We start from the raw sequence: 26,216 nt of genomic DNA on the forward strand, positions 1-26,216 counted from the left end.
GTGTTTCTGAGATGTGATTTTGCATTTCTCACACAGTTTGACTGCAGGACAAATCACATTCACTTGCAGAAACCCCATTTCTCTGACTTCTGGCTGTGCCTTCAGCAGCTCCTGGGGGTGCTCGGGTTATTCCATGTTTTGTTGGCAAGCAGAACTTTCCCCTCTGGGCTTTTCCCTCTGCCACTGGCAAAGGGGAGCAGGGGAAGCCTTCATCCACCCTGCTCTGGGTTCACTGCTCTCTCCTTTCCCTGACCTGAAATTCCCCACAAACGAGGCTGCAGCTCCTCTCTTTACATTGCTCCTACCAAAGTGTGGTTTGTTTAGATGCTGACCTGAGCTCCAGCCCTGCTGCACTCCCTCCTTCCTGACCTTCTGGTCCTGACAGTGACCTCGGGCAAAAGTCTTGCTTTCTTCTTGAACCCGGTGGTGCTGACCTGAAAGCTCCAAGCTCAGATGCCCTGTTGGGGTTTCAGGACTGACTGGTGGGGTCACCAGTACCAGGGCTGGGCTGGGCTCCAGACAGCAGAAACAGAATCACAGAAGGTTTTAGGTTGGAAGAGATCCCCAAGCTCATCCAGCCCAACCTTTGACCAACACCATAAGCAAACCACCAAACCGTGGCCCTAAGGACCAGCTCCAAACACCTTTTAAATACCTCCAGGGACTGAGACTGCCCTGGTCAGGCAATTCCAGCGCCTGACAAAGCTCTCAGTGCATAAAATGTTCCCTGACATCAGCCTGACCCTCCCCTGGCACAGCTCCCACCCATCTCCTCGGGTCCTGTCACAGAACCAGCACTTCTCTGCCCCAAATCACTTCTTGTGTGGAACAGGCAGGGGGGAGAACAGTGGGTGGAGGAAGGGATGCAGGATGATGATGATGATGATGATGATGATGATGATGATGATGATGATGATGATGAAGCAGCATTTGGGATAATGTGATGCTCTCCAGACACAGTGCAGCAGCCCCAGCCCTGAGCCGGTACCGGTACCACCCTGTCCCGTCCCGCCCCAGCCCAGCAGCTCTGCCCTCAGGGTTTTTTTTTGCTTTTTGTCCTTCCTGTGCAGGGCTCAGCTCGGGTTTGTCCCCACAGCCCCGCCAGCTCCTCCCGTGCCGGCACCGCCTCTCTCCGCACCCTCAGCCCCTGCCCTGGGTGGGGGGGACGCGTTCCCACCCCGCGTGGGGACACGGGGGGAAGTGTCTCGGGGCTGTCACCCCCGGGAACAAGTTTGGCATCGGGAGGGGCTCTGCCCCAAAGGGTGCAAAGCAGCGTTGGTGAATTCACCATCAAAACCTCGAACCTGCCACAGAGGAGGGCCCGGTGACACCCTGGGGGGGTGATGGGCTTCCCTGGGACCCCCTCTAAGTGTTGTCTTTTATGGGGGTGGTGGAGAGGGGCGTTTTATTGAGCTTTTTACCAGTCCTGCTTCATGTTGTTGCATGGAGAAATGCAAGTTTATAAAGCAATGGTGCTTCAAGGGAAAAAACAAATTAACCAAACTTTGCCATTTATGGTCACTGATGTGGTCTAAAGGAGCTGATCCTGAAACTTTCTCTTTCATGTCCTTCTTTTCCTTCAAATCCAGAGGTGCCCTGCAGAGACCATCACCACCACCCAGAGTCCATCACCTGGCACCCAGACACAGAGATGGGACAATTCTTTGGGCCAGATCTCCAGGGTCTGGTGTGACCCCGAGTCAGGCTGAGCTAACTGGGACCAGAAGGATCCTGCCCCACTGGGGACTGGGGTGTGACAGCAGAAGAGACCAAAGCTAGGAAATGCTACCAACCCACTGCCAGGAGCTCTCAGTCATTTTCAGACCATCACAACTCCACCCTTCCTGGAGCAGAAAAACACCTGCTGGTAAATCAATGCCTTGGCTCATGTTGGGGTTTGCTGGGGCCACGCAGGGGAAAAAAGGATGAGTAGGGAGCCTTGTGGGACAGAGGTGGGGACACCAGCTGCCCATGAGCCAGCCTGGGGGCTGCCTGGCTGGGCCCTCTGGGTAGAACTTTCCACAGAGCTTCACCCAAGGATTTTTTTTTTTTTTTTTTTTTTAATCAGATTGTCTGAAAATACAAGTTTTAATCAGGACTGTGCAGCAGCACAGCAGGAAAACCTCAAAAGAAATCATAAATATCTTATCTTGCATTTGTATCTTGCTGTTCTTTCCCCTGCAGTGCTCATTCCCTCCATTGTCTGGATGCCCTCCTGGCACCAGGAGGTGTCTGGGCAGCAGCTCCCAGTGTCTGGGAGCCCTGGGCATCTCTGAGCATCCCTGTCTGCAGACAACTTCCCTCTGGGACTGAGATGCTTTTGCCTTCCCCTTGGCCTCAGTAGGAGTGGGCTGGGTGGAGGTTCTGGGGCAGGGTTCTGGCAGAGGGTTCTGGCAGAGGGTTCAGGGGGGTGCAGCTGACCCCCTTATCTCCCCTGGTCCTTCCAAGCCCAGCACTCAGCTGCTATCAGGCACTTTCATGTAGTTTGTGGTCTTGATCTGAAGGAAAGAGATGAGAAATGTTGCAGGATGGGGTGTCCCCCCCCACTCCCCTTCATTTCAAAGAAAGAACATCTGAGCTGAAACAGCAGCAGAGGAGAAGTGCCAAGATAAAGCTCAGGCTGTGGCTGTGCTGATAGCAGAGTGGAGCTGCCCCTGGCCCTGGGAGGTTGGGGACCTGGAGATGGGGGCTCTCTGCCTCGGGTCTGTTGTCAGCAGCACTGGGGGGGATGCAGGGGTGGATTTGTGCCACCAGCCAAACCTTGCTCTGCTGAGCATGGAGTCCAAGTCCCAGCTGAGCCCCCTTTGGCTGTGGGACTGCACCCTGACCTGCCCTGAGGTGGGAGCAGTGTGTGAGGGGACTTGAGGGACCTCAGTAGGATGCTGGGTGCTGGGAGGGCATTAGGATTATTTTGCTGGTCCAGAGGACCTGGCACCCCATGGGTGACTGTGTTGAACTGTCCCAGCTGCTCATCTGCCATCAAAACCATTTGCCTCCCGTCTGTACCTTGCTCGCCACAAATCTCCAGGACAAAATGCTCATTTTCTCAGATATTTCTTTCCTGAGACTGTTCACATGCTGCCAGCTATTTGAGAAGTTACTCAGGCAAGCTTCTTCATCCTCTGATCTTTTAGGGACAAACCACCAGTTCTGTCCTGAGAGGCATTAGCTGGACACTCAGCTTGAAGCAAGAATAAAGCAGAGATGCTGTGCAAGAACCACAAGCCCCTCCCTGCCATGCCAAGGGAAGAAATCCCCACACTTCACTTCAGCCTGGGGACCCCTTCATGGCTTTGTGCCAGCCTGGAGTGAAACACAGGAAAAAGCAGAGAGCAGGAGACCCAATTTCTGCTGGCAGCCTGAGTTACAAGGTGCTCTCCCTGCCTTTTCTCTCTTTGCAGCTGCTTTGGGTGGGGTCCATCCTGCATAGAAATGTGGTTGATGTTGTAACTTCCCTTTTTTCACTTTACTAGGTAGAAATCTTACTTATTTTGCACAAAGAGACCTCCCCATTACCTACTCTGTGCTGGGCCTTGGAGAAGCAGCTGCTGAACCTCCCTCTGGCAGCAAGAGCCTTGAGCCCATCATGACAGGTGAGTGCAGACCCAGCAGGGGTGGCTGGGAATTGTCAAGGGTTCAAGACTTTCTCTCCAGTCAAGTTTTGCAGAGGCACAGAACAGGTCAACAACAGACATCAACATTACAATGGTGCCAGGACTCCTGGGTTCTGGTCTCAGTGCAGCCTTTTTGTGCCTTCTGCAATTCCAGGCAGGTGGCAGCAGCTTTGTGCCTCAGTTTCCTTGTCTGGGACTCAGGCAGTGGGGAGATCCTGACCCATCTCTAGCAGGTGCTTGGAGAGCTGAAGGTGGAGGGGGCAATGTCAGGACACGGGGGGCTTTGAGCAGATGTTTCCCTTTGGACTGCGCCTGAATTTGCTGCACTGACAGTCAGGACCTGGATGGATGTGTCCTGAGAGAGTGGCAGGAGCTGGGCCCATGGAGGAGCCCATGGAGCTTCCTCCTGGACAAGGATGTGTCTGAGTGTGGGAAGTGCACAGGGGAGTTGATGAAAATGCAGCTGCTCTCTGGCCAGGCTCAGGGATGGATTTAATGCCATAAAAGGCGAAGCACTCAGTGGCTCAGGCTCTCTGGATGCTCTTGCTGGTGCTTGGTTTTGTTCAGACCAACAGACCCCGCCCATCAAGGTATGAGGTGTTACCTTCCCCATTCCACCCAGCCTGCCCTGGCTTGAAGAGGGGCCTGACACATTATTTCAGTCATGTCCCCCTTCACAATCACAGCAAAGCTGAGAATAGTCAAGACCCTTACTGAGAAATGACGACAGCTGTTAAAAACTCTATCGATACTCAAGCACACAACAGGAAGCTTCATTAAACAACAGGAAGCCCATCCTCATGCATGGCCTTACAACACACCTCACCCTCCTCTCCCCTTGCTCTTGCAGTGCCGTGGGGCTGGCAGACAGGACTCTGACCCCCATCTCACGTGGGGCTGCTGGGCTCAGAGCTGTCCCCAGCCCTGGAGCAGAGGTTCTGCTCTGCTCCCAGCTCTACATCAACCCTTGGTTTGTCGTGCATCCCTTGGCTGCCCGCCCAGGCTCAGAAGATGGATGGTGCAGAGCTCAGCTGGCTGGCGAATCGCTCCCTTCCCCTCAGTTCTGCTCAGTATCCTCAGCTCAGACTTGACTTGCTTGACAGGAAAGGCTCCTGCCTGCAGCTGGCTGCCACGAGGAACGTGAACCTCATCTTGCAGCACTACAACTTCACAGGCAAACTGACCAACAGGCAGCCTGGGGACGAGGGCATGGGCCTCCTCCGCGCAGCCTTTGTCGCCGTCAGCTGTGTCATCATCCTGGAGAACCTCCTGGTGCTGGTGGCCATCCTGCGGGGGCTGCGAGCCCGGCGCTGGGTCTACTCCTGCATCGCAAGCATCACGGTGAGCGACCTGCTGGCGGGCACTGCCTACCTGTGCAACCTCTGCCTCTCGGGCAAGAAGACCTTCCAGCTCTCACCTCAGCTCTGGTTCCTGCGGGAGGGCATCCTCTTCGTCGCCCTGGCCGCCTCCACCTTCAGCTTGCTGGTGACGGCCATCGAGAGGTACAGTGCCATGGTGAGGCCCATCGCCGAGAACGAAGCCAGCAAGACCCGGCGCCTGCGCGGCCTCCTCGTCTCCTGCTGGCTGCTGGCGCTCGTCATCGGGCTGCTCCCGCTCCTGGGGTGGAACTGCCTCTGCGACTTCCACGCCTGCTCCCTCCTCCTGCCTCTCTACTCCAAGAACTACATCCTCTTCTCCGTAGTCGTGTTCAGCGTCATCCTCCTGGGCATTATCGGCCTCTACATCTCCATCTTCCAGCTGGTCCAGATCAGCTCCAAGCAAACCAGTTCCCGGCACGGCCGCAAAAGGTCCCTGCGCTTGCTCAAGACCGTGCTGATGATCCTGGGTGCCTTCATCCTCTGCTGGAGCCCTCTCTTTGTCCTGCTGCTCTTCGACGTCTTCTGCGAGGCCCGGACCTGCGCACACCTCGGCAGCCTGGACTGGACCCTGGCTCTGGCCATGCTCAACTCAGGAGTTAACCCCGTCATTTACTCCCTGCGCAGCGTGGAGGTTCGCCGGGCCGTGGGAAACCTCCTGTGCTGCTGCTGCCTCAGGCTGGGGCTTTGTGAGCCCGGGACCTGCGTGCTCATCCCGGACATCAACTCGGGGTCCTCCACAGAGAGCTCCCTGCGATACCGGGACAGCTTCCACGGCTCCGTGGCGCTGAACCCCCGGCCCAGGGCACCTCTCTCCAGCAACTCCAGCGTGGTGAGCAACCTCCCCAGCTTCTGAGAGGCCACGGGGAGAGCAAGAGATGTCAGGCAGCCCACGGGGACTCCATCCTGATGTTCCTGCTCGGGGAGGCACCTCGGGATGGCCATGAGCACCTGCACTGCTCGCTGCCAGACTGGGATGGTGCTTCCTATGGGACAGGCACAGCTCCTGGGACGGGGGGGAAGGATATGGACACTTTTTGGAATTGTTTCCCCCCCAAACACTGCTGAGGAGAAGCTCCCCCAGCAGGAGGTGCTGAGCTCCCAGCCCCCATTTCTTTTCCAATAAACCCATGGAAGTAAAGCCCCTCTTGGCTTTCCCACGCCTCTGTCTTCTTGCAGGGCGGCTGCCCCGGTGCCTGGTGCCCCACCCAGCCCGGTCCAGTCCAACCCAGCCCGGTCCAGTCCAACCCAGCCTGGTCCAGTCCAACCCAGCCCAGCCCACCTCTGCCCTGCCCCACCGAGCCCGGTCCGGTCCAACACAACCCAGCCCAGCTCTGCTCCACCCAGCCCGGTCCAGTCCAACCCAGCCCAGCTCTGCCTGGTCCGGTCCAGCCCAACCCAGCCCAGCCCAGCCCGGTCCGGTCCAACCCAGCCCAGTTCTTCCCAGTCCGGTCCGGTCCGGAACGGCCCCCGCGGAGCGGAGCGCCCCCTGCCGGCCCGGCCGGGCAGCCACGCAGCTGCTGCTGCCCCAGACTACAGCTCCCAGCGTTCCTTGCGGCAGCGACGAACTACAGCTCCCGGCAGCCCGCGGGGTTGCGTGCGGTGCGTGCCGTGCGTGCGGTGCGTGCCGGCGGAGCAGGCCGGAGCGGCGGGGTCGGTGCCGCGGCGATGCTGGAGGAGGCGGGCGAGGTTCTGGAGTCGGTGCTGAAGGCCTCATGTTTGCCGCTGAGCTTCCTGATCTTCGTACCCGCCGTGCTGCTGCTCCTGGGGCCGCCGCCTGCCGCCGAGGCCGCCCACGAGTTCACGGTGTACCGCATGCAGCAGTACGAGCTGGGCGGGCAGCCCTACGGTGAGAGACTGCACGGACCGCACGGGCTCGGTTCGGCCTGCGCCAGGCCTCGGTCCTTCGGCAGCGCCCATCCCGGTAGCGGCTCCTCCCCGAACAGGGGGAGATCCCTCCCTTAATGGGGCCGAGGGAGTGCTGGGAAGAGCCCCGACCCCGGGAGGCTGCGGAGCCGCAGGCGGGCCGGGGAGGGCGACCCAGCGCGGGGGAGACTGAGGAGAGCTCGGAGGGCTCTGGGAGGCCGCAGCCGGGCCCTGCGGAACCGGGCCCTGGGAGGCCGTAGGGGGCTCTGTCTGTCTGCCCCGTTCCAGCAGGAGCAGGAGGTTGCCGAGAGCTGCCACATGGTGACCTCGAGGTGGCCAAGGACCCTGCTGTGTCCTTGCAGGCTCCTGTCTGTGCCTGAACTCCCCGTGTTCCGAGTAGTCCAGCTGCAGCCTTCTTGCGTGCTGGGGAAGCTTATTGATGAGCTCAGTTTTTAACTTCAGGTCCTCTCCTGTCAGGCTTTTGGTTCTTCAGTCTCTCAGGTCTCGGTGAGCAGTGTTTGTGTTGTGTGTCCTCATCTGAGAGTCCTTTCTGTTACAGTTCTACCTTTATGTTACAATTGACCTCCAGTTCCTCTCTTCTATTGCTTCCAGGCTGCTGATTGCTCAGCACCTCTCTTTGAGTCAGAAACACAACCTGGTCAGTGTTGGATGCTCAGTCTTCACCCCCCCTCCCTGTACTCACTAACCCAGAATTGTTTCTGGGTCTTCCATGGATATTTTACTCGAGGTCAGGGTACAAGTAACTCCCTGTTGTCTGTTTTGTGGCCATAAATTTCAGACTTATGTTGCCATTCTGGCATTACAACCCCAGTACAGTTTATTTTTTCCTGTCCATGAGACCTGGTCTCAGATTATTGTAAGATCAAACATTGGTTGAAGTTGTGATTTGCCAGCTGTACCCCCATGCTTTGTAAGCACTGCAGACACTACGGGTGGCTTCTGAGTATCTGAAATTATTTCTACATTCTCCCATCACAGTTTTTCAAATTGTGTTCAGTTTTTGAGCCCTCTTTTGCTGGGAAGCTCACGAGATCCAAGGCAGGCTCTGAGCTATCTCTCTCTCTCTCCTCACGTGGTGGTGAAGTCTTTGTTGGGAGGCTTAGTGGGGCATCTGGCTTGTTTCAGCTGGCTCTGATTCTGGTTGCCTGAGAGTTCTCTCTAGCCAAGTGCTCACAGGGTGTTTTGTGAACTCTTGAAAAGCCACACATTGTTTTTTAAGATGCTTGCAATTATCTTTTTATGCCATTTCTTTTTCTGGAGCCTCTTAGCTCGGTGGTCTGTGTGTTTCCTTTGTTCCTTGCCAGCCCCTTTGAGGAGCTGCTCTGTGTCTGTGTTCTGAGGCCAGATGTCCTTCAGGAGAAAATCCAGATCCTCATCTTCATTTATAAAATGACCAAACAGAGATTGCTGCTGGGACTCCTCTTGCAGAGGGGAGAAGAGTTTTTGTGTCAGCATCAGTTGTGGAGCAGTTTAAGAAGAGGATTTGACTCCATCTGTTGGGATGGAGTTCTGTAGGTTGTAAACGAGTAATTATTAAATAGCTTTCTGTAGAGAAACTACAGAAAATCAACTTCTCTTGCCATGCTTTGAGAAAACACTGTTGGATCTTCTCAGTGAGGTGTCAGAGGGCTGTGCTGGGAGCAGCCCTCTGGGTCCCCTCCGTGCTGTGTTGTCAGCAGCATTTTGGGGACGTTGGGGGGATTATCAGGAGTTTTTTCTGACGGGGTGGGGGGAGGTGACTTAGTGTTTGTTACACAGTGTAGGAGCTGTGTGTGCAGGTGGAGAGGGGCAGGCTGGGGGAAGCCTGTCAGGGGGCTGGGGCTGTGGATCCTGCAGGATGTTGCTCTGAGGGATCCAGGGCAGAAACGGATCCCACGTTTCCTGCTCGGGTGAGCAGGGAGAGGTGAACTTTGCTTTCTGCAGGTCCTGGCTGCTCTGAAGTTTGTCAGAACGTCACCGAGGCCGTTCTGAGAAGGAGCTCAAGCAGAGGGGGTTGTGATGAACCTAACCAGCCCTCCTGTCCCCTCTGGCAGGCACCAGGAGCGCCGTGCTCAACACTGAAGCCCGCACAGCCGAGGCCGACGTCCTGAGCCGCCGCTGCGTCATGATGCGCCTGGTGGACTTCTCCTATGAGCAGTACCAGAAGGCTCTGAGACAGTCAGCTGGGGCTGTGGTGATCATCTTGCCACCATCTATTTCTTCTGTCCCACAGGATGTTGTCAGGGTAAAAAAGCCACCTTTTCCTTTCCTCTTCCCGAGGGAGAAACACCAAATCGTGCTCTGATTCTAAAAGTTTCTTTTCTCTCTCTCTCTCTGCTTTGGTTGTTAATTTTTTTTTTTCTGTTGGTGTCTCCCTTAAACCCTCAGCAATTCATGGAGATAGAGCCAGAAATGCTTGCTATGGAAACCATTGTGCCAGTCTACTTTGCAGTGGAAGATGAAGAGCTGCTGTCCATCTATGAACAGACACGGGCTGCCTCTGCATCACAGGGCTCTGCCTCAGCTGCAGAGGGTGAGTTGTAACGAGGAGGAAAGGTCTAGAGTGTCCTTGTGTCATGTGTTTGTGTGCTGTGCCATGCACAATGAGCCAGAGTTCTGTTGTGTTCGTGTTTATTTTGTTCCTGTTAAAGCATTCTGACATTTAGTGAAAGAAAAAGACAGTATATATAAAAAAAAAGAGTATTACTGAACTATGTTTGGCAATACAGTTGCATGGAGTTGAGTTCTCAGCTTCACACTGTTGTATGTGAGACAGAAAGCAAAACTAAGGGTAAAAGCAGCACTGAAGATGTTAAGTGGCTGGAGGATGCTGGTAGAAGCTGAAGCTAAAAGCTGACCACAAGTCAGTTCAGTGCTTTCAGGTAAATAACTTTACTACCTGATTGACCTGCTGCTCATTGTTATCTCTGGGACTCTGACAAAAGTTCCTGTTTTAGCCAGCTCAGAATACTGGGATTTCAGGACAGAAGTCACCAAGATTCTGTGTCAGCGCATAGACATAAGTAACAAGTGAGAGCAAGTGAGAGTGCTTAAATGATTTAAATCTGGTCTCCAAAGCTGTGTTAGCAAGGGAAATACAGGAATTAAACTCTTACAGGTGCACATTTTTGTTTTGCTTCTAGTTCTGCTGCACACAGCAACTGCCAATGGCTTCCAGATGGTGACCAGTGGGGCTCAAAGCAAAGCTATCAATGACTGGCTCATACCCAGTGTGGAGGTGAGTGGTGTCTGACTCAAACTGGCATCTGATGGATGCCCTTTTACTGGGGCTCCATCAGGCATTTGGACTGATGGGGGAAGCCAGGGGAATCTTGGCCAGGGAAGTCCCTCAAGTCCCCTGTAGAAGTCAGGCTGTGTTTGTGTGAGTGCACAAGGGGTGATGTGAGTGTCACTGATCTCTGTCCTCTGCAGGGAAGGCTGACAGGACTGGGTGGAGAAGATCTGCCCACTGTTGTGATAGTTGCCCACTATGATTCCTTTGGAGTGGCTCCAGTGAGTATCATTTCCTGCAGTTACTCTCTGTTACTCTGTTCCTTTCTCTTCTCCCGCGTGGCTTCCGTCCCCGTGGTTTTTTTTTTTGGCCTTAAAGCTGTGGGACAGTTATAGTATTATAGTTATATATTGTCTTGAAGGCTGTGCTGGTGCAGAGGTGTAGTGCTGACACCCAGTCTGTGTCCCCCTGCCCCTGCAGTGGCTGTCACACGGTGCAGACTCCAATGGCAGTGGGATCTCAGTGCTGCTGGAGCTCGCCAGGCTCTTCTCCCGGCTCTACACCTACAGGCGCACCCACGCTGGGTAAGGAGCTCTCCTCTTCTTCCTTGAATGTGCTGTATCTGTGACCAGCTGAGAAGGGGTGTTGCTCTTGACCTGCAGAGTATTCCAGGCAGCTCTTTAGTTCTTTGCTCTGCTTTGTTTCCCTCTAGGATTCCATCCTCAAACACTGGGAACTTCCCCCTTTCACCCCATCCCGCCATTACCTTAGAATGTGGGATGTAGAAAGTGTTTGGTGGTGGTCAGTTTGCTTTGAACTCTTGTGATTTCACCACACCAGAGCTGAATCAAGGGGTTCTGTAGCCATGGAGTGCAGTATGCTAACAGCTCTCTGTTGTCCTTGATGGGCAGGTATAACTTGCTGTTCTTTGCATCTGGAGGTGGCAAGTTTAATTATCAAGGAACCAAGAGGTGGCTAGAAGACAATTTGGACCACACTGGTGAGTAAGGGGCTGGCATTGCAGTGTGCTCTGTGCAAGGCCTCTGCTACTATGATTGTGTTAAATATGTCAGCCCTCCTGTCCTGGTTTGGGCCCTCCCTTTATCAGGGAAGAGAGGGGGAGAGCATCTGTCACTTGGTTTAACTGCCAGGGCAGTGTGGAACCCTGACACCTCCTGTGAGGATCTCCTTGTGGAGGCCTCGCTTTTTTGGGGTGGAAATCCCAGCACAAGACATACCTGTGCAAGTTTGGATGTTTCTGTTCCAGATTCCAGCCTGCTGCAGGACAATGTAGCATTTGTTCTCTGCCTTGATACTCTGGGCCGAGGCAGCAGCCTCCACCTCCATGTCTCAAAGCCTCCCAAGGAAGGGACCTTGCAGCACGCGTTTCTGAGGGAACTGGAGATGGTAATGGAAAGCATTTTAGGTATATGGGAATTTGGGATTTACTGTGGGGACCTGCAGCTCTCCAAGAGAGGAATGTGGAAAGGAATGCATGAAGAAAGTGTGTGCCATTGAAATATTTCATGGAATGTTCATTGTCACTTCATTTGAAGTGCAGACAAATCCTCGTGCCACAATCCTAAACGAAGCAGACTAGAGCTGCATTTTCCACTGCACTTCCTTATGGCTTGTGGCCTGCAAAAGCAACCCTGTAGGGGCATTAAACCAGAACCCTGTAGGAGCATTAAACCAGAACCCTGTAGGAGCATTAAACCAGAGCCCTGTAGGGGCATTAAACCAGAACCCTGTAGGGGCATTAAACCAGAACCCTTTAGGGGCATTAAACCAGAACCCTGTAGGGGCATTAAACCAGCTTGGTGTGGACACTGAAATAACTTTTTAGTGGCAGCAGCTGCACCTCACAGACAGAAGTGCACTTACCTTCTGCAACACAGTAAAACGGGGTTGAGGCAGACTGGGCAGCGTGAGATGGGACGTGACACCCCAGCCAGCTTGTCCTTTCCCTCAGGTTGTTGCCAGCCAGTTCCCAGACGTGAAGTTCTCCATGGTGCACAAGAAGATCAACCTGGCAGAGGACATGCTGGCCTGGGAGCACGAGCGGTTCGCCATCCGCCGCCTGCCGGCGTTCACCATCTCCCACCTGGAGAGCCACCGGGACAGCCTGCGCAACAGCATCATGGACAGGAGGTTAGAGATCTCCTGATGGGCAGAGGAGGGCTGAAAATCACTGGGGGATGAGCTCCGTGTTCAGGCTCACCCTTGATGGAAAAGCAGGAAGCTGATCCCGTCAATCCCCTCTTTCCCTTCAGGGCACGAATAGACACTAAAGCACTAACCAGGAACACTCGGATCATTGCTGAGGCTTTGACAAGGGTCATCTACAACCTAACAGACAAGGTAAGACCTGTCTGTCCTGCATTGCTGGCTCTAGTTGTCCTTCCCAACCAAGCCTGATCTCACCTGGGTTTTTTCTTCCCTTGCAGGGAGCACCTGCAGATCTGCAGATCTTCACGGATCAGATGGTGAGCACGACACACTGCAGTGCCCTGTGGGAAGGAGGGATCAGGAGTCTGGGAGAGAGGTCTGGTCTTGGCATGTGTGTGGCTGACTGGATTGTTTTGATGGTGTTTTTATGCAGCAGATCCAGCAGGAGCAAATAGAGTCAGTGATGGACTGGCTGAGCAGTCAGCCCAGGGCTGCCCAGTTGATAGATAAAGACAGCACCTTCCTTAACACCTTAGAGTATTACATGGGTCGCTACCTGAAGGATGTCAAACAGCATCATGTAAAGGCAGACAAAAGGTAAGAAAAAAAGATATTAAAGAACCAGCTAGGGCATTCTAACTGGCTTCCCACTGCAATGAATTTTGTCTCAGCTCCAGCTTTTCTAGCTTTTTTGCATGTAGCTGGAAGTGATTGCTTCTCTCTGCTCTTCTGTCAGTTTTGGTTCATGCTCTTTTCTTTCAGGGAAAGCTCTTTATCATTCCTCACAGCACAGCAGCTCCCTCTGCCTGAAGTTTGTTTATTCACTGTTTTGGTTCCACCCTTCCCATTCTGAGTCCTGCTTCTCTCCCAGTGCATGAAAATATTAAAACTCCCCTAGAAATCTTTCTTTATTTTCCTGTCTAACCTGCTTGGGTTGAAGCAGTTAAATTTGTATCCTGATTGTAGCAAAAAAAAAAAAAAAGACTGGAGGGCTAAAATCAGTTCAAAACTGGTGTGCCAGGTGGTCTCTGGTTGGAAGAATTTCTTGAGAACAAAGGTCTGGGCCATCTTTCCTGCTGTGTCAAGAATTGTAATACAACCTGAAGGATTTCTTCTTTTCACAGGGACCCTGAGTTTGTTTTCTATGACCAGCTGAAACAGGTGATGAATGCATACAGGTATGGGATTCCCCTGGGCATGCTGGGCTGTGTTCTCACTGTCTGGCAGTACCTGCTGTAGCAGTTTCAGGTGTTCTTTCTTTATTGCAGGGTCAAGCCAGCAATCTTTGACCTCCTCCTGGCTGTCTGTATTGCAGCATACCTTGGTGTTGCCTATGTTGCAGTGCAGGTAAGAGAAGAGAAGCAGGAGACAGATGGTTTATTCTCCTCATAAATCATATTAGCTACAGTATCTGTTGCTCACACAGTCCCCAGGCTGAAGTTGGAGCAGTGATGCCATCCAACTCTAAAAGCAGACCAGAATGGATTTCATGTGTATGATTTTGAGTGCTGTTCTGTAGTAAGTTAGGATTATTAGGAGATTCTTCCAGTATCTGAGCTTGGGATGCACTTTAGAAATGCATCCTCAGGGTTTTGTTTTTTTAGTGAAACTCCAAATACACCCTGTGTCCATACTTCTGGAAACATGATACTTCATGCCTTGGCCAGGTAGCTTGAATTTGGTGGGTTTCAGTCTCAGCAAGGAATTGCATTTGCACATTAGTATTGTTTTAAGCCTTCTAATAGGTTTTCTCTCTGTGTAAAACAGTAATTTTATTGGAATTTATAAGGACTCATGGTTACTTTTTTTTTTTTCCAGCACTTTGGTCTCCTTTACAGGATGATACAGAGATTGTCCACTAAAACCAAGCAGCAGTGAAGCAACAACTCATCACCCACACAGCAGCACTGAGCCATCGGTGAGCCCATCAGGAACCTTCTGCCTTCCATTGAATCCTGCTGGTTTTCTTCCTCTTTTTTGTCTTTGCTACTCTATAGAATGGAGGAAGGTGGAAAGAAAATGAAATTTTAACTCTTGTGCAATTCTGAAGTGCTTTTCTTCACGTTCTTCCCCTGGCTTGCACCATGTCTGTTTTCCTTTGCTTTTTGCGAGGGAGAGGCTCAGAGACCTCAGCAGTTCTGCAGGTTGTTTAAACACTGAACAACTTATTCTGAGCAGCTTCTGTGAGTGTAAAACCAAGTCCAGCACCTTCATGGACACGTGTGCCAACTTGCAAACTGAAACTACCAAGTAGAGTGACATGGTATCTCTGCCCAGCAAACAAGGACTCGGAGCAGTTGATTAAAAAAAAAAACAAACTCCACACACAAATTAAAGAGGATACTACTTGCATGTTTCCTTATGCCACCTCTTCCCTAGGTGCACTGCTGGGCTTTAGGAAGGTGTGTTGAGCAAGCAGTGTCTGCAGCAGCCACCTTGTGGTTTTTTAGGCTGCAATAACTCATTCCCTTTTAGGAGGTGCCCTGATCTTGGCTGTCATTGACAGAATGAGGGAAGATTCCTTGCATTAGGGTTCTTACCAGAACAGGTTCCTTCCTGTCTCTATTGGAGGGTGCATCTTGCTGTGATTTCTCTTGAAGTTTATGGTCCTTGAACAATTCACAGCTGCCACCACTCTGCTAAACTCTTGCTTGGTTTTTAAGAGGTGTTCCACAGTCCATATGGTGCAGGGTCATGTTCTGTGCTCTTCCATGTACTGAGCCAGTTGTATCAAGAGCAAGAGCAGCTTCTGCTGAAGTCTGGTCTCTGATCCCTTCAGTCTTCATTTCTCAGCTTTTACTTCCAGATGGGTTCTGGATTTGGGGGTGTTCTCCCATGTTCATCTGCATCTCAGGGTCTTGTTTCACATCTTTCAGCTCTTTTATCTCTGGAAACACTGTTCCTGGTCTGCACTTCTGAGCAAGTTCCCAAAGTGCTTGTTGCTGTTTTTTTCATGTGCTGCTTTCAGTATGTGTGAAGGGAGGCAGGTCACTTAGACATTAAAAAACAAAACAAAAAAAATGAAGTTCTATGAATGTCATTTTAAACATGGCTGTTTCATGTTTAGCTGTACCTCTGTTACTTTTATACTTGAGCAAGCCTAATTTTTGTTTGCTGGTAGTTCTGGATGGAGAGTACTGTGTAGTTACCTAAAAATAGTTCCAGTGCTGTGCAAAGATCCAGAGGGAGAGGTAACCAGTTGTTCAAGGAATGCCATAATCTTAAGTTCTTCCTGAATTCCCCCACCCAAGGTAAGCAGGACATTTGTCACCAGTTTCTGTTAGGACATGGATGCCCTCTCTGGGCAGTCTTGCACTTTGTGTATCCTCAAGTTCTGGAAAATACATAAAGATACTGACTGCAAGCCCCAGGTAGTTCTAGAGGATGTCCTGATTCAGTGCCACTGTCCTGACACTTGTCACTGTTAGAGTCCTTCCTGTAATTTGTTCTGTGCACGTGAGGTCTCTTGACTACCCTTTTTTTCCCCCCCTCTTTTAAATGACTACTTATATTTAAAATAGCATCTTTTGCAGGAGCTGAGAAGCTCTTGTGGGTTTGAATGCAGGTGTGCTTGGTTTTTATATGCAAGGAAAATTCAAGCTGTGCATCCTTGTCTGCAGCACATCTGCTGTGCATGCACTTGAGAGAAAAGGGCTTCTTGTGTCCTGTCACTGTCCTTGTCTTTTGGATGAGGCCTAAAGCACTGATTTCCATCCATTTTAGTTTGTGTCACTCTGATCCCCTTCTTGGAGTTCTCTTAACCCATGATGTGCACTTTCTGCCACTTTAAATGTGCAGCAGCTTGTTCTTTACAGGGTCTTTTCTTTTCCAGGAGAGGATGCTGTTGTCAGTGGCTCACTGTAACAGCAGCAGGTGGCATGATACCAAGCACTCCTGAAATATCAACCCTGCAGGGAAACTTGCTTTTTTCTTATCTTTTTGAGCATTTATTTTAAATATATCTCTCTGCATGCCTGAAGTGTTCATGACACTCCTCTGCCAAATTAATTTATAATGGTGTCAGAAGTTGCTGGAGTGGTTGGAAGATGAGCCTTAATTGTTTTCCACTGGCTTTTATGCTCTGCCCTTAGAGAACACATGTGTTGTGCATGCTCTGGACAGTGTGGGTTCAGAACATGCATGCTACAGTGGCTGTCTGAAGATCTTTGAAGGTTCTGAGTATCTGCAAGTAGTTCCCAAGGCCTCCAGCTGCATTTTCAGCTTGTTCCCTCTGCTCCAGCAGATCCCTTAACCAGGCTTTTACTTCACTGAGAAAAATAGAAAAAAAGAAAATCATCAGCAGTCCTGCTGCAGCTTGATTTGGTGCATGTAAAGGTGAGGAAGAAAGAACAGAACAGGCCTGGAGCATTCTTCCTTGCAGTGAAACTTTCAGTCTTCCAGATGAGCAGCTTAAAGTTCAGAGTCAAAATCTTCCACCAAGGCAACCCAGTGTGATTGCAGCTTTGTCTCTGCCAAGGTTGTGGCATTAAAGCCAAGACTTCAGCTCCTTGTGGTCTCACCAATAACCTGCCAACACTCCTGAGGCAGTGCCAGGAGCCAGTGGCAGCTCTCTACAAGAAAAAGATATCAAGGTAAATGAGGGTCCATAAACCAGTTGAGCACAGTAGGTTGCTGTGTCCCACACAAGGGTAATTTTGTCTTATGATCTGAGTGGTTGCATTTTGTGTTCCTCTATCTGGCTGCCCTAGAAGGGAATTTTACTACAGATCAGGGTTTATGCTTTTGATCCAAGTGCACGTGCAGTGAAGCATCATGTGTTCAAATCTGAGGTAGTAAAACTCCAACATGCTCATGGCTTGCACAGAGAGCCCATCCTGGGACTGAACTTGGCTCCCACCTTGCCATTTCCTTTGGGAAGTTGACCAAGAAGCTTGTAAATAGACCCTGCTATTCTGCTTGGTTTTGAAAACAAACAAAAACCCAAGAAAAACTGTGCTGATCCATATGGCAGCATATCTGATCAATTCTGTCCCCAGCATGACATGCAAAGGTAGAAATCTGTTCTAGTAAAATAAAATTTCTCCACAACACTGCAGAAGAGCCTTGCATAGCTGATTCTTGTTGCCCCTATTTTTACCTGTCCTTTTTATCAGGAGTTTGCCAGGCCTGGGAAGCAAATCCCCACATGTATGCCAGTGGCTGCAGTTGATGCTTCCAGCCAGAAAAATTTTCTTGGTGTTCTCTCTGACTTGTCCTGGTGCTGTCAAAGCCTGCTGCTCACAAAAATCTCTCTTTTTAACAGGATTTAATGAAGCTGTCAATCCCTTTTGTGCACTCCCACCCACCCAGGCACTCATGGGGATTGTGTGTGGTTAGTTAGGAGAACTGTAGTTGGTCTCGTGGTTAGGAGGGGTTGGTTCATTGTTAAACAAGTACCTCAGTGCAACGTGAACTTTACCTTTTTTAGCACCAAGGGGAAAGACCCTGATGCCAAAGTGAAACCAGGTACCCACCTGTCTGTGGCTGGAGTAATCACCACGATCTGTTCACGTGTCTGATACTCAGAATTGTTGTGGGGCTTGGTTTTTGGGGGGAATGGTTGCTTGGTTGAAATAATTTGTTCTCATGTTCACAGTACAACCCTCCTCTCCTGCAGGTCATGGCCAAGCTGGGTTTTACCTTTAAGAGCCATTCTGTCTTGACTTAAAAATTTGAAATGATGGGGGTGCTACTCTGTGTGTCAATGAATTTGGCCTCTGAGTACCCAAGTGGGCTCCTGCTTCCTCACTTTGATCTGTTTAGTTTCCATTGGATAGCAACTTCAGGGTTATAACCTGGAATATTTGCAGCTCAGGAAAAAAAAAAAAAAGTTGATTTATCTAGCAATGTTAACGCAATTATTTATCTCTTGTGTGTCCTAAAGAACAAATGTATATTGAGGTGAATATTTAAAAGCTAAGAGAAAATTCAATGCAGTTGATTTACGTATTTTTTTTTTCTGACTAAATGTAATAATATTTAAGTTTTTAACATTTTTCATTTCCTGATTTGTTTGTCCCTTTTTCCCTTGGAAAAATAAACCGAGTGAGTAGGTTTGATGACCAGATTTGTTGGAGAACTATTTGCTGCTGGAAGCTCCTAAGGCTGGAATCTCCTTGCTTTATTTGAAGGAACAGACCCCCTGCCACACGGTAAAAAACCCACACGTGTTTTTGAGCATCAGCCTTGTGATGCAGTCAGGAGTAACAGACAGAAAATATTTACAGGCACTCAGGGAGAGCAAATTTTCATTTGTTCGAAGGCTTTGTGCTGATTTGCAGCATTAGATCCAAACCAGCCTCAGGACTGTTCAACCCTGCGGGGCTAACGCAGCTGCGGGAGGCGGGGTTGTGCCTCTCTCATTACCGAATGACTCCTCGGACACTTCCGAACCACGCGTTCAGCTCCTCAGCAGCTGCGGGAGGGAGGAAGGGAACCTCTGCTGCCCCCCTGCCTGGTCCCGGGGGCTCCCTGGGGGGTCCATTCCCCGCACCGCTCCCTCCCGCCCCGCGCAGCTCCCCCGCGGGTCCCGGTGCGGGCTGAGCCCCGGGGGGGGCGGAGCTTGGAGAAGGGGGCGGGGCGAGCGGGCAGCGCCGCAGCCATTGGTCGGGGAGCAGCGGGGTGGGCGGGGCTTGGGGCTTGGCGGTGCTGGAGCCGCGGTCTGTCAGGTGCGGGCGGAGCGGAGGAGGCGGCGGGAGCGGAGTCCTGAGCGCCGGTGACAGGAATGTTACCGAGAAGGGTTGGAGCAGGTGGTCCTGAAGGGTCCTTTCCAACCTGACTGGTTCTGTGGTTTTGTGGCACAGTCCCCAAGCTCCCGCGGCAGCTGAGGGAGGCGCCGGCGGTCGCCTCTGTGCGGGCTCTCGGTGAGCTGAGGACTCACTGGGTGTGCAGGGTGAGGAAGGGGAGGCCTGTGCGTGGCTTCTGGGGAGCTGAGCAAACTGAGTGGGGGGGTTTAACGCTGCCTCAGCCTGGGTGTGAAGAAGAGCACAAAGAATGAGTGAGTGTGAGCAGCCAGTGAGACCTGGAGCTGCTTGGCAGGACCCGTCCTGAGAAGCAGTGCAGGAAGGAGCCTTCCCCTCACCTTGCCGGGGTTCGCTCCCTGAGGTGGCCGTGCCAGGACAGACCAGAGGCTCTTCTGGCCTCAAGAAGTGGCTTGTAATGAGCACTCGGAACTACAGCCCCTGTTGTGAGGTGAGACCTCAGCACCTCTGGCCTCAAGCTCTGAGGCTGGGGAGGGACAAGACCCTGGCTTGCCAGGGGCTGATGACTGCAGTTTACCTCGTGCTTTTATTGCTCTACATCTGCTCCTGTCTTCCACTTGGTTAGCTGTTTAATAAGATGGTTCTTATACCTCCTGTTGGCATCCTCCGTTTCCTCCACAAGATCACTCTGGCTCTTTCAAATACTTTCTGTATTGGTAAGGGTTGTTTGATGGTTTAGGGGTTGTTGTGGTTTTCTGCTTGGTTTTGTTTTTGAGTGAACAAAGGGATTGTTATCCTTGAGCAACTGGTTTGTCTCTAGAGGATGATTATGCACAATAAAGGTGTTTGCATTATGAAAAGGAGAGGAATAATGTTTCACAAGCTGGCCTCTTAACTCTTTGTTTCAGGAAGTCTACTTTGTAGGTTGCTGCTGGAAGAAAGATTGCTCTGTAGTGTTTGATCTCGTGATTTGTTCCAAATAAACCTGCTATAAAGAAGCAGTTAGACAGTGGCCTGCTCCAGGTCATGGGAAGGGCAAGCTAGGATGTGAATCATTCAAAGGAACTGGTAATTAGGAGGCCTGTTAAATAGGAGGGAAATTAAATAGGAAAAAGAATATTCCTTTCCCTGTGGCAGAGAAAAATGACAAGCTATGGAAAGAGTGGAGAGAGGATATTTAATGCTTGAGCTCTAAATGGATCCCACTCTGGGATCAGCTGCAGCAAACGCAGCCTTTCTCAGCAAGACTTTTCAACAGCTTGCTTCTTCCATCTATTTTTGGGTTTTCTCTTGCCCTGGTTTCCATAGTATCTGAATGCTTCATGCTCTTAAATATATCTACTTGCAACACCTTGGTGAAGTAGGAGGTACTGGGGCCCTTGCTCTGTAGAGGTGCTGGGATGGAGCAGCTCAGGGTTGTGTGGAAGATGTGGGGTGGAGCAGTGAATTGAAACTGTGCTTTCTTAAATGCTGATTGTTTTAACTGCTGGATTAATTTTTCACTAGGGATAGCAAGAGTAAAAAGAAAAAAAAATATCTTTCTCTGTCAAACTGTCTCTTAAAAATTTTTGAAGGCCACAGTGCTGTAGCTGCTTGGAACAAGGGTGGAGTTGGGCACACTTGATGGTTGAGGCATTTTTCTCTAATCTAAAGTGGCACATTTCTTCCTCTCAAGTAAATGAGAGCATGAGGATACTAGGCTGTGTTCTGTAGCCAGGTTGCTCAGTCTGTAAGCTTATTCCCATGGAATATTTATAACATAATGTCTTCAGACAGTTTTCAGAAAGTAAAGGTAATGGCAAGATAAAGAACTTGGGAAAAAAAGGAGATGAAAGAGAAGCAGATGGCCAGATCAAACCATCAGACCTTAATATCTTTAAATACAAACAGGTCCAAACTGCACTTGATCAGTCCCATTGAATATTGTGTTGGTGCAGAGCTGGAGAGTGGCCTCCCCTTAATTGGGACAGGAGGACAACCTTCCATTGGTTTTTGACCAGGTTTTTTCAAGCATTGGAAGAAATAGTTTGCAAACTACTCATACTTTTTGTGTAACAGCCAACATAGGCTGTTTTATTTGATTTTGTTTTGGAGGGGGGTTTGTTTGTTTGTTTGTTTTTTTAAATCATCAACAGCTGCTCTTGATCAGAAAAATATCTGGAATCTTTGCTGTTCATTTCCCAGCTACCCACTGGTAGAGGCAACTTCTGCTCATAAAATCTATATGCTTCAAAACTTCATTAATTTTTGGTTTGTTGCAAAGTTAAATATATATGAAAAACCCAACAAATTAATCTAAAATTGGTTGGGATAACAGCAAGGTCTTGGTAAACAAGAGAGGATGAAAGCTTATGTCACCTTCTTTATTCAGAGAAGGTGTTTTTCTCTTAAACTGTTAATTGCACTGTCTTGGAGCAGTTTTCTATGCAGCAGCTTTTGTTCCAGATGAGAAACAATCACATTATAGGACTGAATTTACATTTCTTGAGATAAGGTATTGTTGCTTGGATATTTTCTGCCAGAGCTGCCTTAGTCCTTTGGCTCTTCTGCCTGGGGACTGTAGGGAGGTTGATTGTTTTGAAAGATCCTCCCTCCTTTTTTTCTAGGCTGTTGTGAGGATTCCCTTCCTCTAGTGCTGTCTCCTAGGTGATGTGGATGGAAATTCAGAGCTCCAGCTTGTATTTTCTCCATTCCTTGATGCTTTTAGGAGTTGGAAGGAAAGGGCAGGCACTCCTTATGCAAAGTGTATTTTGTTGTTCCTGTGTCCTTTGTCTGAGCCCTTCTCAAATTTGGGACCTCTTTACCTTTTACCTTAAGTTGTCCCTGTCTGGATCCTGACACTGATTTGCCCCAAGAATGCAGAAAAAGCAAAGATGTGTTGATGAGAGCACTGTGGGGCTTTTCACTAGCAAATGTCTCTCTGCAGACGAGAAACTTTCTGGGCACACAAAGTGATTTTCTTTCTTTTTTTAAGCGTTATCTGAGATTTGGGCAGAATCTGTTTATTCATCATCTGGGAACCATGCATCTGATCTCTGCTGTGTCCCTTCTGGCTCTCCCTTGCATGGTCCTCAGGGACAGATGCAACATGTTTCTTCATCTGCAAAGGCCACCTGACATTTCCCTCTTTCCACTCTCAGTGCTATTACTGTATTTTATCTGCCACTTAATCCTGTTACTGTGGGATATAATTCTCTCTCTGGCTCTGTAAACTCTTTCCAGGTACTGGCTGGCAGCTGTTCTATTTTTCATTTACCAGGAGTATTTTCAGGTGTGTTTTTCTCTACTACAGTTGGGGTGATTATGTCTATTCATGGGCTCCAACATACTGGGTACATCTTTCCTTCTAAATAGACATTTTCTACCTGAGGCACTGGGTCTCTCCAGCTATAACCTAAGCCCAGAGCAGCTTGTGCTGCAGCAGCTGACATGAAAAAGCATGCTGGGTTTGGAAAGGTGCTTGAAAACATCAGTTGCTTAGCCATGATTCATCCAAGGTGAGGCTTGCTGCTGTTGTGATAAGGGTCTCTTCTTTTTAAGATTGCCTTACCTTTTTATAGCTGTTAAAAATGAGAACAGCTTGACTTGTCACAGGCTGCAGAGCTGATGCATCCGTGCCTTCCCCTTGCAGCTAAGCTCCCCCCAAGACTGATGCTTGAGGCTGCATTCACCCCCCTCTCACAGTTTCTTCCCTTTGGGGAGGGCTGTGTTACAACACTGTCTGCTTTAAATTTCTTTTCCTCCAGACCCTGTCGTTGAGACACTGAGAAAAAGGGGCCAAGTGCTGGTTTTCTGACATGCATGTTGGAGCAACTCTGCCTTTTGTTAGCAGGGGAAGAGCAAGCTCTGACTTTGTGAGAAGCTGGTGCCCAATTTCCTGACAGCTGATGGCACTTTGTCCTTCTTTGATAAATCCCAGGCCGGACAAATAAGCCCTCCCAGCCCTGCTGGGTAGTGCTCTCCCCTTTGCTTCCAGGGCCTCGCAGTTTCTGGAGCTCAGGCCTTAGAAACACACCTCTTGCCCAGGGAAAAGGGTGATTTGTGTCCACCTGGGGATGCACTCGAGGCTGCTTTGCCTCTTCATTTGGTGGCTGCGAGGGCTTCGGAGGCTTTCCTGGACAAGGGGCTCTCTTGTCCCCATCGTTCAGCCCCTCTCTTGGGGTCCCTCCTATCTCTCAGCCCCTCCCTTGGGGTTCCTCCTTGGGGTCCCCTGTTTCTCAGCCCCTCTCTTGGGATCCGTCGTCCTTCCCTCTCTTGGGGTCCGTCTTTGGAGTCCCTCCCTGCCCCTCAGCCCCTCTCTCGGGGTCCCTCAGCCCCTCTCTCGGGATCCCTCGTCCTTCCCCTCTCTCGGGGTCCCTCAGCCCCTCTCTTGGGGTCACTCCTTGGGGTCCCTCCCATCCCTCAGACCCTCTCTTGGGATCCCTCGTCCTTCCCCCCCTTGGGGTCCCTCCCTTGGGGTCCCTCAGCCCCTCTCTCGGGGTCCCTCAGCCCCTCTCTCGGGGTCCCTCCCGTGCCCCCCCGCCTCCCTCTCTCGGGCCGCCCCGCCCCGCGCCCCCCGTGGCCCCGCGCAGCCCCCTGAGTGCCGGCAGGGGGCGCTGCTGAGCGGCCCTTTGTGGCGCCGGGGCCGTTCCCGGGGCCGTTCCCGGGGCCGTTCTCGGCCGCGCTGCCTCCCCTGCCCGCCCGCAGCCGCGCCGGGCGCCGGGCGCTGGGCATGGCCAGACTCACCGAGGGCGAGGCGAGGAGGCAGCCGCCGCCTCCGCCTCTCCCGCCAGCGCCGCAGCCGCCGCGCCGAGCCTCCCCCATGAGCGGTAGCGGCGGCGCGGAGCCCCCCGCGCAGCCCGACAGCATGAAGGACCTGGATGCCATCAAGCTCTTCGTGGGGCAGATCCCGCGCAACCTGGAGGAGAAGGACCTCAAGCCGCTCTTCGAGCAGTTCGGCAAGATCTACGAGCTCACCGTGCTCAAGGACCGCTACACCGGCATGCACAAGGGTGAGCCCGGCCCCGCGCGGCCCGCTCCGCTCCCCGGGGCGCGCACAAAGGGCGGAGGATCCCCTCGTCCCCGTCCCCCCCCTCGCCTCCCGGTGACCCTCCCGGAGACCCTCCCCGAGGGACCGCCCGGGCAGGGATCCGCATCCCCGGCGCCCGCGGGCGGGGGTCGGCAACGCGGCCCCCGGTGGGGTTCGCCGTCCCCACGCCGGAGCCCCGTGGAGCCCTCCGGTCCCGGCCCCCCGTGGGATCGCGGGGCCTGGCGCTGCGTGAAGTGCTGTGACAAAGGCTTCGCATCGGCTGGGGCAGCCGGGGCTGGAGCCCGGGGTCAGGGGGCGGCTGACCTCCCCGTGGCCTCAGACCTCCTCCTCCTCCCAGGCAGGAATCCGGCCCTCCAGCCTTAACGTGAGGGTAACAAAGAACATCGCTCCCAAAGCTGCTGCTGCCGGTGGCCTTAGGGATGGATGGATCAGGGGCCTCCGTGATGATAGAGATGGATGAGGGGGGTCTGCTCTGAAAGACCTTTAGGGGCTGCTGAGAAGTTGGAGGAGGGTTGTTCAGCTGCACTTACTGTATTTGAAAGCTGTGTTTTTAAAGGGTCGTTGTGTTCAGGATGCTGTCTCCCTCCTGTGAAGCAGTTTTCTAGCCCACCCCCAGCAGGTGTTTGGGATTTTGTGATCAGGGCAGCTCCAGCTCTGCCTGGGAGCTCAAGGAAGCCCCTTTGCTATGAGGCCTGAGAGCAGTGGCAGCACCACTCCTTGGCAGGTGTAAAACCTTCAGGGGACCTGCCCTGAGTACCTGGAAAGCTCTCAGTGCTCAGCCTGGGCCTCTTTACCCTAAAAGGGTTCATGGGTTGGGTGTGCACTGGAGGGAATGTGAGTTGCCTTCAGTCCTGATGTCTCTGGTTTCAGATTTAGGAAGAGAAGGAAGAAACTGTGAGTGCTGTGGAGACTTGTACCCTTCTAGACTGAACAGAGAGGGAAGGAGGCAAGAGAAAACCAATTTTATCTTCAAATAAAAGGCTAAATCTAACCCCAGTGCAAAAGAAAAATGCTTCTTCTTTGGAGCCCATGGGAGCTGGGCTGACTTGACTTCAGTGGAAGGAGTATGTCTGGTTGGGACTCCAGAACCAAAAGACCACCTGCTTTTGTGTGTGCAAGGGACCAAGCCTGGTTCCATCTGATAGTGAGTTACCAAGTTTCAAACCCAGTGAGGAGGAGAATGGGCCTAAGGCAGGAGGTGGTTGCATGTTTCATTTCAGTTGGCATATTAAACACAGACTGTGTGGTGTGAGGTCAGGTTCCAGGCAAGAGACAGATTCTAGGGATGGAAATTAGAGGGGGTAGGACTGGTATTAGCCAGATCTGTGTGACACGAGCTTGCTGCTAAATGCAGGATTTCTGCAGCAAAATAAGTTTGTCCTTTGCTTTTGACATTTTAGAGTGGCTGCAGGTTTTGGTCAGGGGTTGGTGGTGTTCTGTCCAAAAAAGACCATTGGGATGTGTAGCTTGTCCTGGTGGCTACTGTACAGTCATTTCCAGACACCTTCTGTTTTCTCTGCCTCCTCTCCTTTTGTACAAAGTGAAAGGTTGGGATTCTTTTCCAGATGGTTTGGGTGTACATGCAGCCCCTCAGCATGGTTTGGGTTTACACAATGCACCTCCCACACCTCTGCAAGGAGAGAGGGGGAGAGGAGACCCAGACAGCCCTGACCCCAGCCTTTCCCTCCCATCTCCCGAGGTCTGGTTGCATTTTCTTGGGCTCAGTGCAAGAAGGTCTGGCTGGGAGTCACCACTGAGTGTGCCAGACCTGACCCAAAGCTGCAGCAGCTTGAAGGCCTCTCAGAGGAGCTGGCCAGGGCTTCACAGCCCCTGAGAGGGGCTTTGGCAATTTTGCATGGCTGTGCAGTCATTCCACCACACTCATGGGTGGTTTTTCCAAAGGGCAAGGAGGCAATAACAGCCTCAGCCCAACTTGCCTTTCTGACAGCTGAGTTTTCACTCAGTTTCTGGAGGCTTGTAGATAAGCTCCCCCCTGACTCCCTGTGTCCCCTGCTGCAATATTTGGTGTGGTTTCTAATGCTAAGCTGAACCTAGAGACCCCTCTTTTTTCTGCCTTTTCTTGCCCCAAGCTTTAGGCAGCTGTTGACTGGAGTGATGTTTAGGATCTGAAGGGACTGTAAATCCCAGAGTTAGTGTGTGGTTTGTAAGGAGGATCAGGCACAGAATATTCTTTTTTCCTGCAGTCTCTTGTAACTGGAGCTAGGCTGA

The 26,216-nt window shown here is 51.5% G+C and overlaps 3 protein-coding genes across 10 annotated transcripts in view; all 3 read left to right on the top strand.

The window, feature by feature from the left end:
* The first annotated feature begins 1,820 nt into the window (after window positions 1-1,820).
* On the top strand, window positions 1,821-6,136 carry S1PR4 (sphingosine-1-phosphate receptor 4). Of its 3 annotated transcripts, XM_071727883.1 has the most exons (4): window positions 1,821-1,867; window positions 3,135-3,371; window positions 3,474-3,593; window positions 4,465-6,136. In XM_071727883.1, exon 4 carries the CDS (start codon window positions 4,626-4,628, stop codon window positions 5,844-5,846), a length of 1,221 nt encoding a protein of 406 aa, XP_071583984.1. In that variant the 5' UTR covers window positions 1,821-1,867; window positions 3,135-3,371; window positions 3,474-3,593; window positions 4,465-4,625; the 3' UTR covers window positions 5,847-6,136. The 3 variants fall into 3 exon arrangements, with proteins under 3 accessions (XP_071583984.1, XP_071583983.1, XP_071583985.1); XM_071727882.1 differs by having other exon boundaries at window positions 3,135-3,593; XM_071727884.1 differs by lacking the exon at window positions 3,135-3,371 and having other exon boundaries at window positions 1,823-1,867.
* A 425-nt stretch (window positions 6,137-6,561) lies between these two features.
* NCLN (nicalin) lies at window positions 6,562-18,319 on the top strand. 3 transcript variants are annotated; one of them, XM_071727515.1, is made up of 16 exons: window positions 6,590-6,839; window positions 8,911-9,101; window positions 9,245-9,389; window positions 10,000-10,094; window positions 10,289-10,369; window positions 10,569-10,672; window positions 11,000-11,088; window positions 11,356-11,495; window positions 12,061-12,239; window positions 12,362-12,449; window positions 12,536-12,574; window positions 12,691-12,854; window positions 13,382-13,435; window positions 13,526-13,604; window positions 14,076-14,175; window positions 17,521-18,319. In XM_071727515.1, the coding sequence occupies exons 1-15, from the start codon at window positions 6,659-6,661 to the stop codon at window positions 14,133-14,135; spliced, it is 1,689 nt and encodes a 562-aa protein (XP_071583616.1). In that variant the 5' UTR covers window positions 6,590-6,658; the 3' UTR covers window positions 14,136-14,175; window positions 17,521-18,319. The 3 variants fall into 3 exon arrangements, with proteins under 3 accessions (XP_071583617.1, XP_071583614.1, XP_071583616.1); XM_071727516.1 differs by lacking the exon at window positions 17,521-18,319 and having other exon boundaries at window positions 6,562-6,839; window positions 12,694-12,854; window positions 14,076-14,299; XM_071727513.1 differs by lacking the exon at window positions 17,521-18,319 and having other exon boundaries at window positions 6,575-6,839; window positions 14,076-14,299.
* Window positions 18,320-23,498: 5,179 nt separating this feature from the next.
* The window catches only part of CELF5 (CUGBP Elav-like family member 5), a 28,009-nt gene continuing 25,291 nt past the window's right edge, over window positions 23,499-26,216 (top strand). For 2 of the 4 annotated variants that reach the window (XM_071728034.1, XM_071728035.1), the window contains exon 1: window positions 23,499-23,949. In XM_071728034.1, the coding sequence (XP_071584135.1) occupies window positions 23,670-23,949 (280 nt within the window). In that variant the 5' untranslated portion in view covers window positions 23,499-23,669. The remainder of the gene's footprint in view (window positions 23,950-26,216) is intronic. The other 2 variants (XM_071728038.1, XM_071728037.1) reach the window with 1 other exon arrangement.

This window comes from Heliangelus exortis, chromosome 28 (genome assembly GCF_036169615.1).
Source record: "Heliangelus exortis chromosome 28, bHelExo1.hap1, whole genome shotgun sequence".
Classification (NCBI taxonomy): Eukaryota; Metazoa; Chordata; class Aves; order Apodiformes; family Trochilidae; genus Heliangelus; species Heliangelus exortis.

Excerpts from the sequence above, each read along its gene's own strand:
- S1PR4 (XM_071727882.1), top strand. The coding sequence starts at position 4,626 with ATGGATGGTGCAGAGCTCAGCTGGCTGGCGAATCGCTCCCTTCCCCTC.
- NCLN (XM_071727513.1), top strand. The coding sequence starts at position 6,659 with ATGCTGGAGGAGGCGGGCGAGGTTCTGGAGTCGGTGCTGAAGGCCTCA. Across the intron at positions 6,840-8,910 it reads GCTGGGCGGGCAGCCCTACG|GCACCAGGAGCGCCGTGCTC; the intron begins GTGAGAGACTGC and ends CCCCTCTGGCAG. Across the intron at positions 13,605-14,075 it reads TTGCCTATGTTGCAGTGCAG|CACTTTGGTCTCCTTTACAG; the intron begins GTAAGAGAAGAG and ends TTTTTTTTCCAG.